Source organism: Cebus imitator, unplaced genomic scaffold (assembly GCF_001604975.1).
Source record: "Cebus imitator isolate Cc_AM_T3 unplaced genomic scaffold, Cebus_imitator-1.0 Scaffold729, whole genome shotgun sequence".
NCBI lineage: Eukaryota > Metazoa > Chordata > Mammalia > Primates > Cebidae > Cebus > Cebus imitator.
Window position 1 is genome coordinate 482,317 of NW_016108044.1, and position 13,220 is coordinate 495,536.

General features: G+C 46.5%; 1 protein-coding gene across 1 annotated transcript in view; it reads left to right on the forward strand.

The window, feature by feature from the left end:
• Positions 1-13,220, forward strand: part of KCTD13 (potassium channel tetramerization domain containing 13) — a 19,327-nt gene that overhangs the window by 2,350 nt on the left and 3,757 nt on the right. The window contains exons 2-5 of the mRNA XM_017519150.2: positions 486-655; positions 11,297-11,386; positions 11,477-11,529; positions 12,473-12,668. Coding sequence (XP_017374639.1) covers positions 486-655; positions 11,297-11,386; positions 11,477-11,529; positions 12,473-12,668 — 509 coding nt within the window. The remainder of the gene's footprint in view (positions 1-485; positions 656-11,296; positions 11,387-11,476; positions 11,530-12,472; positions 12,669-13,220) is intronic.

A 13,220-nucleotide genomic window follows, 5' to 3' on the forward strand; every position in this document is an offset into this window, starting at 1 on the left:
CCCAGGCTGGAGTGCAACGGCACCAATTCGGCTCACTGCAACCTCCGCCTCCCAGGCTCAAGCTATTCTCCTGCCTCAGCTTCCCAAATAGTTGGGATTACAGGCATGCGCCACCATGCCTGGCTAATTTTGTATTTTTAGTAGAGATGAGGTTTTTCCATCTTGGTCAGCTGGTCTTGAGCTCCCGACCTCACAGCTTAAAAAAATGTGAGGTGATGAGCCCGCCTCAGCCTCCCAAAGTGCTGGGATTACAGGCATCAGCCACCATGCCTAGCTGGAATCCTTTTTTTCTTATAATTTAGGCCAGGTGTGGTGACTAACACCTATAATTCAAGTACTTTGGGAGGCTGAGATGGGAAGATCACTTGAGCCCAGGAGTTCAAGACCAGCCTGGGCAACATAGTGAGACTCCATTGCTACAAAAAATTTTTTTTTGATTTAGTAGCTCCAGGTCCCCCAGCAAAGCCATCTTTCCACCCTACTAGGTTGGGTGCTGATTGACCGGAGCGGCCGTCACTTTGGTACAATCCTCAACTACCTGCGGGACGGGTCTGTGCCACTGCCGGAGAGTACCAGAGAACTGGGAGAGCTGCTGGGCGAAGCACGCTACTACCTGGTTCAGGGCCTGATTGACGACTGCCAGCTGGCACTGCAGGTGAGGGCCTTCCGAGTCCCTGCGCCTATGTTCCTGAGAGAGATGCCCAAGCAGGTATTAGGACAGAAAAAATGAGATATGGGGTATGGCCTAGAGAGCCTGCCTCTGATTGGCCATAACCCCAGAGAATTTGGGATGCTATCTTCTGCATCCCTGCTGCCTCAGGCAGCACCCCCACCCCAGCCTCATGCCAGGACCATTGCAATGGTTAAATAGCTGCTCTCTGCTTCCCGCTGTTCCTATGCAGCCAGTCCAGCTGTTACACTCGCACCTGAGTAATTATCCTTAACCACAACTCCCATCTATTCTCTCTCTTGCTCAGAAATCCTAAATCGTTCTCTCATGTCACCTGGGAAAAACATCTAAATTTAAATTGAAATATAATAACCTCTGCGATCTGGTCCTATCCTGGGAGGCAGCGTTCTCCCATGGCTTCCACCCCTCAGGGGCTTTCTAATTGTTTTTTTTTTTTTTTAAGCGGTTAAATTCTTTATTCTAATGAAATCTCACAGAAGCAGGGCCACTCCTAGTAAAACAGGATTGGGGATTCTAGAGACCCCACCTGCTGGGCTCCACTTCTGTGGACCTCTGAGGGTTCTGAAGATCAGAGCTTGGAAAGTGAAGCCAGGACATAGGAGTTCTGTGTCACCTGTCACAGCTGACTCAGTGACCTTCAGTGAGTCCATTCCTACCTCTGGCATTCTTTCATGTTCCGAAAGATAGCGAAGGGAGAAAAATAAGTACGACGTAGTGAGTTTTACATAAAGCCTGTTATTCTGTTCTATTTTTACAATGTTAAAAATGTCCTTTCTTTTATGATACAATAGTAAGAGGAGATTATAAAAGTTTATTTTTCTTTCTTTTTTGAGACAGAGTCCTACTCTGTCCCCCAGGCTGGAATGCAATGGCATGGTCTCGGCTCACTGCAACCCCCTCCTCCCAGGTTCAAGCGATTCTCCTGCCTCAGCCTCCCGAGTAGCTGGGATTACAGGTGGCCACCACTATGCCCAGCTGATTTTTGTATTTTTAGTAGAGTTGGGTTTCACCATGTTGGGCAGGCTGGTCTTGAACTCCTGACCTTGTGATATACCCGCCTCAGCTTCCCAAAATGCTGGGATTACAGGCATGTGCCACCATGCCTGGCCGATCATAAAAGTTTATTTTCGAATGTCCTTTGTAGATTAAAAAGTAGCCTGTCTGAACAACTTTCTGTTGTCTCGGGGAATACTTACTGGTTCTTGAAACCCAAAGGTGTAGAACTCCTCTGGACAATATCTATGTTTTCAAACTTTTCATTGCGTCCCATAGTGAAAAAAATGCATTTTAATACTCATATATAACCAAAATAACAGTTCTATAAAAAGATACTTTTAGTGAAATGTACTCTGATAATCTTCTTTCTTTTTATGCTGTTTGGGACCCGTTACTTATTTCATGACCCATTAGTAAATTACTGCTTGCATTTGAGAAACACTCATTGAACTAGATCTTAGAAGTACATTTTTGCTCTTTATTTCTTTTTCTCTTTCTTTTCTTTGTTGAAACAGAGTCTCTCTGTTTCCCAGGCTGGAGTGCAATGGCATGATTTCAGGTCACTGCAACCTCTGCCTCCCGGGTTCAAGCAATTCTCCTGCCTCAGCCTCCCATGTAGCTGGGATTACAGGCACCCACCACCACGCTTTGCTACTTTTTTGTATTTTTAGTAGAGACAGGGTTTCACCATGTCGGCCAGGCTGATCTCGAACTACTGACCTCATGTGATCTACCTGCCTTAGCCTTCCAAAGTGGTGGGATTATAGGTGTGAGCTACCGCGGGAGGCCTGTAGTTTTAAATTTACTAATTTTATCATGTATCTGCTGTGTGTCAAGAGCGATTCTGCTATCTGCTTGTGTATATATCTTGTACCCTTGTTTGACATAAAAAGAAACACAAGGGATCTTGGGTGATGCATCCAAGGTCAAAGAGCTTGGAAGCAGCAGAGCTCAGATTTGACCCCAGGTTACCTGGCTATCTGACCATCAGCCTCCCAAGTGCAATGCTTTTCTGTATTCCTGCTCTCTCCTTTCCAAACTCCCTTTCCACCCCACACAGCTTGGCACACTCCTCAGTGTGGCATTTCATCATCATTATTGGTCTGTGCAAACCTTTTCTCTTTCATTTTATTTCTTTCCCTTCATTACCAATCCCCTGCCTACTTTCCTTTTCCCCAGGGGCACCCATCCAATTCTAATGTTTTGATACATATGCTGGAAAAGCTAAAGCATTGTTCTGCATATGTGTGCATTTGAAATGTCCATAAATGGCATTGAAGCTGTGAATCAGTTTCTGTTGCATTGTGTTTTTTTAATTCAGCACTTTTTTCAAGATCTATTCATGCTGCTCCAAGTACATGTAGTTCTTTGCCTCTAACAGCTGCAGAGGAATCTATGGTGTTCATTCACCATATTTTGTTCATATATTCCCCTGAGGTTGTAGACCTAGATTGCCTCCCAGCTCCTGGCCCTACAAACCGTGTCACCATGAGCGTCCTGGTACGTGCTCCTTTCTGGCTCTGTGCCAGAGTCTCCTGTGATTGTAGCTGGGAGTAGAATTGCTGGATAACAGGACACCTGCAAACTGGGTTTTAGTAAATATCACCAAATTGCTCCCCAAATGGTTATAGCACTTTATCCTCATAATGAGCAGTGCATAAGAGATCCCATTTCTGCATGTCCTCATCAAAACATGGCATCATCCAGCTTTCTAATTTTGCCAATCCGATGAGTGTAGAGTGATCTCATTTTCATTTGCATGCCTCCGATTACTAATGAGGTTCAGCATCTTTTCATATAGTTTCCCTTTCTGTGAATTGCTTATTCATGTTCTTTACCATATTTTCTGTTTTCTTTTTCGTGTGGCTTAGCAGGAGATCCTTGCATATTTTAGTTTAGTTCCTGGGGATAATTAAGCCCTATTACATATGAGCATGTCTTATCCATGCCCTGGGGCATGGATTGTACATAACAAATTAACCTCTAAGCCTGTAAAATGGGACTGTTTACCTACCCTCCTCAGCAAATTTCAGAAAATACTCTAATTATTTGTTGTTGTTTTGTTTTGCTTTTTCTTTTTTTGAGATGGAGTCTTGATCTTTTGACCAAGGTGGAGTGCAGTGGCACAATCTCAGCTCACTGCAACCTCTGCCTCTGGGATTCAAGTGATTTTCCTACCTCAGCCTGTTGAGTAGCTGGGACTACAGGCGCACATCACAATGCCTGGCTAATTATTTCGTAATTTTTGGTAGAGATGGGGTTTCACCATGTTGGCTGGGCTGGTCTTGAACTCCTGACCTCAAGTGATCCGCCTGCCTTGGCCTCCCAAAGTGCTGGGATTCAGGCGTGAGCCACCGTGCCCACCTTTGCTGGTTTTTGAGATTCAGATGAGGAACTCCAGTTGAAAAAGTCTGTTCTAGATAAAAATATCTAGTCAATGTAGATATTGCCAATATTTTCTCTTAGAATGTTATCTGCTTATGGCATCTAGCATTGAGTGGAAATCCTTGATTTTTCAAAGCAACAAATAACCATTTATTATTTTGAAGCAGTATTTATTAACTGTAGAAATTTCAGAAATACAAGTAATCTAAAAAATAAAAGCACCAAATATCCTTTCAGGTCTTTTCCTGTGTGTGAGTTTATGTATGCATGTATGTGTTTTGCTTGCCAAAATAGAATCGTGTTGTATGAAATGTTTTATAATCTGCTTTTTTGTTGTTGTTAATAATTGCCATCTTTACGTGTCAATAAATATTTAATGCCCAGTCCAGAGCATACTCCAGTTTCTCCAGTTGTTCCAGAAATGTGTTTTTATACCTGGTTCATCAAACCAGGGACCAGTCTAGATCTTCACGTTGCGTCTGGCTATCTGCAAGTTGACAATGGAGTGCGTGACTTACAATCTCATGTAATGATGTTAAAGAGATGATAAGTGTTAGAGATATTCTGTGGCACAAATGTAATTACTGCTTCAGGTAAGGATTATCAGTTGGTGCGTCATTGATAGGGAACTGCCTTAATACAGTGGCCAAATAATACCATATGCGCTACTTTATTACAATCCAAGGGTCCCTTTTTCCTCACGATGCTGGCTTGTTAAAGAGACTGCCAGTTGTCCTGCACAGTGACCTCTTTCCAAATTGGCCTGGTTGTTTACTCCCTGTATCATTTGGTTTGTTACCCAACCGTACCCTTCATTTCCAATAAGCCAGACTGTAGATTTAAAATGACTGATATTGGCTGGGCACAGTGGCTTACACCTGTAATCCCAGCATTTTGGGAGGCCGAGGCGGGTGGATCTCTTGAAGTCAGGAGTTTGAGACCAGCCTGGCCAACATGGTGAAACTCCGTCTCTATTAAAAATATAAAAATTTGCTGGGAGTGGTGGTGGGCACGTGTGATCCCAGTTTACTCAAGAGGCTGAGGCAAGAGAATCACTTGAACCTGGGAGGCGGAGGTTGCAGTGAGCCAAGATTGCACCATTGCACGCCAGCCTGGGCAACAGAGCAAGACTTCTTCTCAAAATAAATAAATAAAATAATAAAATAAAATTACTGATATTAAACATTTTGGTTAGAATACATTTTAAGTAATGTTATGTATGTATTTCACATTAGGTCACATCGAGCAACCCCTAATATTGTTAATATGATTCATCATTAAGGACGTTCATAATTGGCCCCTGGATATAGGGGATTGATCCCTCTAGCATTGTTATATTTCCTTGTTGCCAACTATGAAGTAATGCATATGGTATTATTTGGCCACTGAATTAAGGCAGTTCCCTATCAATGACACATCAATTGATAATCCTTTCCTGAACCAGTAATTACATTTGTGCCACAGAATACTTATTACTCTTATCACCTCTTCAACGTTATTACATGAGATTATTTGTAAAGTCATGCTTTCCATTGTCAACTTGAAAAATTTTTGATTTTGATGTAGTCCAATTCCTCACCATTTTTTGCCTAATGGCATATCCTTATGGCCTTGTTTAAAATTTTTTTTCTGATTCTCCGTTTCTTGTTAGCTTTCTAGTTTTATTTTATTTTTTGAGGCAGAGTCTGGATCTGTCACCCAGGCTAGAGTGCAATGGCACCATCTCGGCTCACTGCAGCCTCCACCTCCCAGGTTCAAACGATTTTCGTGTCTCAGCCTCCCAATAGCTGCGATTACAGGAGTGCATCACCATACCCGGCTGATTTTTTTTTGTTTTTCTGAGACGGAGTCTCATTCTATTGCCCAGGCTGGAGTGCAGTGGCATGATCTTGGCTCACTGCAACCTCCGCCTCCCGTGTTCAAGTGATTCTTTTCCTCAGCCTCCTGAGTAGCTGGGATTACAGGTGCACACCACCACACCTGGCTAATTTTTGTATTTTAGTAGAGACAGGGTTTTACCATATTGGCCAGGCTGGTCTCGAACTCCTGACTTCTGACCTTGTGATCTGCCTGCCTTAGATTCCCAAAGTGCTGGGATTACAGGCGTGAGCCACTGCACCTGGCCATTTTTGTATTTTTTTGTAGAGACTGTGTTTTGCCATGTTGGTCAGGTGGGTCTCAAACTCCTGAGCTCAAGCGAGCCATCTACCTCGGCCTCCCAAAGTGCAGGGATTACAGGCATGAGCCACCATGCCTGGCCTATAGTTTTAAATATGGGTTTTTTTCATATATGGGTATTTTAATCTAAATGGAGCTCACTTTTGTAAATATGAATTGTGAAGGGATTTAGCTCATTTTTGTCTTCCGTAGGGTGAGCTAGTTTTCCCGGTGCCAGCTATTTCACAGTCTGGTAGCTAGCATCCATGAGAGCCACCAGGGCTTCTTGCCTCCCAGTGTCCAGGCTCTTGTTTAGTCCTGTCCCACACCGAATAGGGCTGACCTATTCAGTTCCTCACTAAGGAGATCCTTGTGTATGACCAATAGGACATTGCAGAAATGACAGCATGAGACTTTGAAGCTAGGTCATAAAAGACATTACAGCTTCTGCCTCTCTTTGGGGTCACTCACTCTGGGAAGTGCTATGTGAGGACACTCAGGCAGCCCTAGGTAGAGGTCCACTTGGTGAGGAGCTGAAGCCCTTGCCAACAGCCAGCACAGACTCCCTGTCATACTGGTGACCTGTCTCAGAAGCAGAGCTTCTAGGCCCAGGCAAACCATGACTGCAGCCTTGGCCAAAATCCAGACTTCAGCTTCATGACAGACTCTGGGCCAGGGCCACCCAGCTCAACTCATCCCAAATTCCTGACCCACAGAAACTATGTGAGATAATAAATGTTTATTTTTGTTTATTTTTTAAAAACAGAGGCAGAGTCTCGCTATGTTGGCCAGGCTGGTCTCGAACTCCTGACTTTAAGCAGTCCTCCTGCCTTGGCCTCCCAAAATGCTGAGATTATAGGCATGAGCCACCACACCCGGACTATTGTTTTAAGCTGCTAAGTTTGTAGTAGTTTGTTACCCAACAACAGAGAACAGATTTTGGTTTCTGGAATGGGGGTCTGCCATAACAGAAACCTCAAATGTAGAAGTAACTTTACAACAGAGAGGCGGGAAGAAGCTGGAAGGTCTTTGAGGAAAGTGTTACTAACAAAGCTTAAGGACTGTTAAAGAGTATTGGCGGGGCACAGTGGCTCACGCTCATAATCTTATTACTTTCGGTGGCTGAGGTGGAAGAATTACTTGAGCTCAGGAGTTCGAGACCAGCCTGGGCAATATAGTGAGACTTTGTCTCTAAAAAAAAATTTTTTTTAAAGTTTAAGAGTCTGTTAATAAGAGTCCAATGACCTTTAAGGAGGCTGCAATGAAGGCTTAAAGAACAGTTAGGAAAATGCTATTGGAAACTGATGGAAAGGAGATCCTTGTGTAGCAGCAGAAAGTTGAGCAACACTGTCTCCTGCAGTAATGTGGAGGGTAGGAAATATGCCTAATGAATGGATGGTCTAGCTAAGGAGCTTCCCAGACAGAATGTTGAAAGTGCCACCTGCCTTCTTGTTACTATTAGTAAAATTGAAGAGGAGAGGGTAAGTTAAAGAAAAAACCATTTGAATGAAAAGGAGCCTGAAGTTGATGGGTGTGAAAATTCCCAGCCTTTCCAGATAACAAGTGATGTTAAAATTAACAAATGGCTTCCATGCAAAGATTAAATACAAGGCATTAAATACAGGAAAATGTGGTCTAAAGGCGAAGCTGAGGATATGATGAAAATCCTTTGTTAAGACCTCTGAAATACCAACAAGATGCTTCAGAGGAACCTCCCAGTCAAATCAAATAATAATAGTGCTTCTGAGAGCCTTAAAGGTGTTGTGTCTTAGCATCTCAGCATAAGCCCAAACTAGAGAAGGGCTTACCTTGCAGATTTTTTTTTTTTTTTTTTAAACAGCTCACTACAACCTCTGCTTCCTGGGTTCAAGTAATTCTGCTGCCTCAGCCTCCCAAGTAGCTGGGATTACAGGTGTCCAGCACCATGCCTAGCTAATTTTTGTTTTTAGTAGAGACAGGGTTTTACCATGTTGGTCAGGCTAGTCTCGAACTCTGGACCTCAGGTGATCCACCCACCTCGGCCTCCCAAAGTGCTGGGATTACAAGAGTGAGCCACCACACCTGACCACTTGCAGAGATTTTTAGGTGTGGCTTTTTCTAATGTAGTGAACCCTAAGACATGCAAGATATCCAATAAGTTATGAAGAGAATTATATTGGCAGAAACACTGCCAGCTTGGAATGAAAGGGACAGAGCCAGTGCAAAAGGACAAGAGCCCTTTGCACCCCCAAACTTCTATAGGAAGCAGGCAGATGAAACTGTGGAGCTGCAAACATCTTTCTTGGAAGAGGTGGAATGACTCAGGCAGATCCATGGAGAATCATTCCTGAACAGGAGTAGGCATCAGAGTTTCCAGCATTTCTCCAACTGGATTATAGAATTCATACAGACTTATATGTGCCTCCTGTCCCTTGCCCCATTTTTTCTTTTTCTTTTTTCTTTTTTTTTTTTTTTGATATAGTCTTTTTTTGTTGCCCAGGCTGGTCTAGAACTCATGGGCTCAAGTGATCCTCCCACCTTGGCCTCCCGAGTAGCTGGGATGACAGGCACGTGCTACCATGCCTAGCTTCCCCTGCTTTTGAGCAGGAGTGTCCTACCTTACTGGTTATCCTGCGCCTGCCTCTTCCACTGCACACTGGGTGTGTGGAGGAGATAACCTTTCTCTTTAGTTCACAGGTCTGCAGATAGGAAATGCACTTAAGGGCTGGGCGCCGTGGCTCACACCTGTAATCCCAGCATTTTGGGAGGCCAAGGCAGGTGGATTACCTGAGGTCAGGAGTTCGAGACCAGCCTGACCAACATGTTGAAACCCTGTCTCTACTAAAAATAAAGAAAATTAGCTGGGTATGGTGACACTTGCCCATAGTCCCAGCTACTCAGGAGGCTGAAACAGGAGAATTGCTTGAACTTGGGAGGCGGAGGTGGCAGTGAGCCAAAATGGTACCACTGCACTCCAGCCTGGGAGACAGAGCAAGACTCCATTCCCCCAAAAAAGAAATGCACTTAAGGAGCTGTAGTTAAGGAACTGCTCACTAGAGCCACATCCCCACCTTGACCTGATTGAGATGATGAGATTCTGTATTTTGAGCTGATGCTGTAATGGGATGATGGGGGATCCTGGGAGCAGGTGAATGTATTTGGCATGTGGGAGGGAGGAAATCACTGAGGGCCAGCGGTGGCCTGTGGAGCGAGTCACCAAGGCAGCCTGATGGTTCTCATCCCCTGGGGCTCGTTCCCATGTGTGATCTCCTTCCACACTGGATAGGGCCGACAGACCTAGGTGGTAAAAGACAACGAGGGGCCAGGCACCGTGGCTCACACCTGTAATTCCAGCACTGTGGGAAGCCAAGGCAGGCAGATCACCTGAGGTCGGGAGTTTGAGACCAGCCTGGTCGACATGGTGAAACCCTGTCTCTATTAAAAATACAAAAATTAGCTGGGCGTGATGGCACGTAATCTGTAATCCCAGCTACTTGGGTGGTCGAGGCAGGCGAATCGCTTGAACCTGGGAGGCGGAGGTTGTAGTAAGCTGAGATCACGCCACTGCACTCCAGCCTGGGCAACACAGCAAGACTCCATCTTAAAAGTAAAAAAGTAGAGAATGAGGCTTCTACCTTGCCCTCCCTGGAATTATGCGCTCTGGAGAAGCCAGCTGCCATGCTGTGAGGAACTCTAGCAACCCCATGGAGAGATCCACAAAGCAGAGATTCGCTGTTTCCTGCCAGCAGCTAGCGCGAACTTGCCAGCCACATGAACAGCTTTCTCAGAATGCTTCCTCTAGGGGCAGTCATGCTTGCAGATGCCCACAGCACCACTGACATCTTGGCCACAACCTTACAAGAGACCCTGTGCCAGAGCCACCCAGCTGAGCCACTGCTGAGTTCCTGACCCTCAGAAACAAAAGTAATAAATAAATATTTTAAGCTGCTAAATTGGGGGCAGTTTGTTACATGGTGATAGATAACAAATTGGTACTCCATAATTTGCCTCGCTCGTTTGTGGTGTCTTTTTAAAAATCGTAGTCCTCATAGACACGGCAGTCTGTTTCTGAGCGCTCTGTTGTGTTTCTGGGGTGTTTTTGTTTCTGTTCCGGAACTGACACTGTTCTCACTGTTGCAGCTTTGCAGCCTATCTTAATATCTGGCAGGGTCAGCCTTTCCTCAGCCCTTCTTTTTAAAAACTGACATAAGTATGGGAGGATGGCTTGAGCTCAGGAGGTCAAGGCTGCTGTGAGCTGTAGTCACGTCACTGCACCCAGCCTGGGTGATAGCAAGACCCTTTCCCAAAAAAAAAAAAAAAAAATTGACCTAAGTAATTGTAGACTTTTATTCTTCTGTGTTAATTTTAGAGAGTCTTATGAGTTTCTAAAAAAAAAAAAATCTGGAATTTGCATTAGAATTGCACATTGAATTTTCAAGGTTGGGAGAAGTGAGAGAGATTTTGGCATGAAGATTCTAGAAGACAGAAGAGAAAGAAGCCCATGCATTTGCTTCTGATTTCTTTCTCCAATCTCACCCCACCCAATGAGGTTTATTCACTCAACAAATACGTTCATTCATCCAACAAATACAGAGCATCAGCTGTTTACTAGGTAGTTATTGACAGGTGGGAAGAGACAGATCATAAACAAATATATAAAAATTTTAGAAAAAGTCAAGCACTAAGTGCTGTGTAGAAAATGAACTGATAAAAGGCAGATGGAGAAGAGGGTGTTTTAGCCAGGGGGCCTGGGGAGGGCTGGCCCTGAGGAGGCACTGTGTGAGCTGCAGATCTGAATGGCATGACAGACCCGCTACTCTCACAGCTGAGCAAAGAAGCATGCCTGGCAGGGGCACAGCCTGCAGCTGTGGTAGGCACAAGCTGGATGTGTGAAGCAGTAAAGCATCCGTGGGACCAAAGCCCAGCAAACAAAGGGAGAGTGGCAGAGAGTCGGCGGAGCCCGGAGCCTGCAGAGCCCTGCAGACCACTGAGGAGTCTGCAGTTGTTCCCAAGCAGCTTTTAAAGGCTTTTAAATGGGGAATACGTGGCTTTGGTCATGCTGTTAACCACCTTCCGCTTCTTCCCCAGCAAAAAAGGGAGACGCTGTCCCCGCTGTGCCTCATCCCCACGGTGACATCTCCCCGGGAGGAGCAGCAGCTCCTGGCCAGCACCTCCAAGGTGAGGCCCCTGAGCCCTGTAGGGTGGAGGCTCACTGGGGTCCTCTCCCTGCAGTCTCACCCCTTTCCTCCATCCTCTCTCCCCCACCAGCCCGTGGTGAAGCTCCTGCACAACCGCAGTAACAACAAGTACTCCTACACCAGGTGACCGCGGGGGTGCGGGGTACTGGGCGGGACCCTGGGATGCAGCACAGCCCTGCTTCTGCCCAGGGCAAGGGCCCTGGTCACATGGGGGGCCTACAAGAACACCTGCCTGCCTGCTCGCAGATTCAGCTCTGCCTCTTACCCCTGGCACCCTGGGCAGGTCCTTTCCACTTCTCAGCTTCAGCTCAGTCATCAGTAACCTGGGGTTTGGGTGAGCACAAAATGATAATGGCGAGCCTGTCCCAAGTGCTCTCTCTCTAGGAACTGGCAGAGTCCTCCCCCTTGAGGTCAGGACTGTTGTGAGCTCCATTTTACAGATGAGGAGGTCGAGGCACCAAGAGGTGAAGTAACTTGCCTACTGTCCCCCAGTTTAAAAGGTGGGGGTGCCAGCTGGGTACAGTTGCTCACACCTGTAATCCCAGCACTTCGGGAGGCTGAGGCAGGCGGATCATGAGGTCAGGAGTTCGAGACCAGCCTGGCCAATATGGTGAAACCCTATTTGTACTAAAAATACAAAAATTAGCTGGGTGTGGTGTTGCGTGCCTGTAGTCCCAGCTACTTGGGAGGCTGAGGCAGGAGAATTGTTTGAACTTGGGAGGCGGAGGTTGTGGTGAGCCAAGATCATGCCACTGTACTCCAGCCTGAACAACAGAGCAAGACTCTCAAAAAACAAAAAAAGGTGGGGGCACCAGGACCCCCAGGGAGGTGGCCTGGCTCTAGGGCCCCCACGGGAGCCACTGTGCTGTGCTGGGATTTGCTCAGCGCATGTAGCTTCCCTTCGGAGGCCCACTTAGCCTGGCTCCAGGGGCGGAGGAGGCTCCCTGTTGGGCACCAAAATCCTGGGCAGGAGCAGAGGGCTGGGGATGCATCCAGGCCCTGGTCCTGGGGCTACAGAGGGAGGGGTGCCAGCTGTGCTAAGGCCTCCTGGTCCCCTGGTCCTCAGCACCTCAGACGACAACCTACTTAAGAACATCGAGCTGTTCGACAAGCTGGCCCTGCGCTTCCACGGGCGGCTGCTCTTCCTCAAGGATGTCCTGGGGGATGAGATCTGCTGCTGGTCTTTCTACGGGCAGGGCCGCAAAATCGCCGAGGTGTGCTGCACCTCCATTGTCTATGCCACGGAGAAGAAGCAGACCAAGGTCAGAGGGGTTGCAGAGCCTGCACGAGGGGCTGGGGGTGGGTAGGACCAGGACCCTGGACAAAAGCAGGAGGCAGGAACCAGATCCTGGGGTCTGGGTGTGCAACATCGGGCAAGCCACCTTATCCCTGTGGGTCTCTGTTTCTCAGTGAAGTCGGGGTCATGGGTTAGAGCAGGTTGCTTAGCCTAGGCCTGTTGGATGGGTTTTGAGGCTGTCTGCAACTCCTGAATTAGTGTGCAGGTTATGGGGGTGTATGCATTTTTCTGTATAGGAGGTCCGTTGTTGTCATTAGAAACTTAGAAGGGACCAGGCATAGTGGCTCACACCTGTAATTTCTAGACTCTTGGAGGCCAAGGCAGGAGGATCACTTGTGCCCAGGAGTTCAAGACCAGCCTGGGCAACATAGCGCAACCCGATCTCTGTAACAAGTCAAAAAATTTAGCCAGTTGTGGTGGCGTGGTGGTGTGATGCCATGCACGGGTAGTCCCAGCCACTCAGGAGGCTAAGGCGGGAGGATTGCTTGAGCTTGGGAATTTTTTTTTTTTTTTTTTT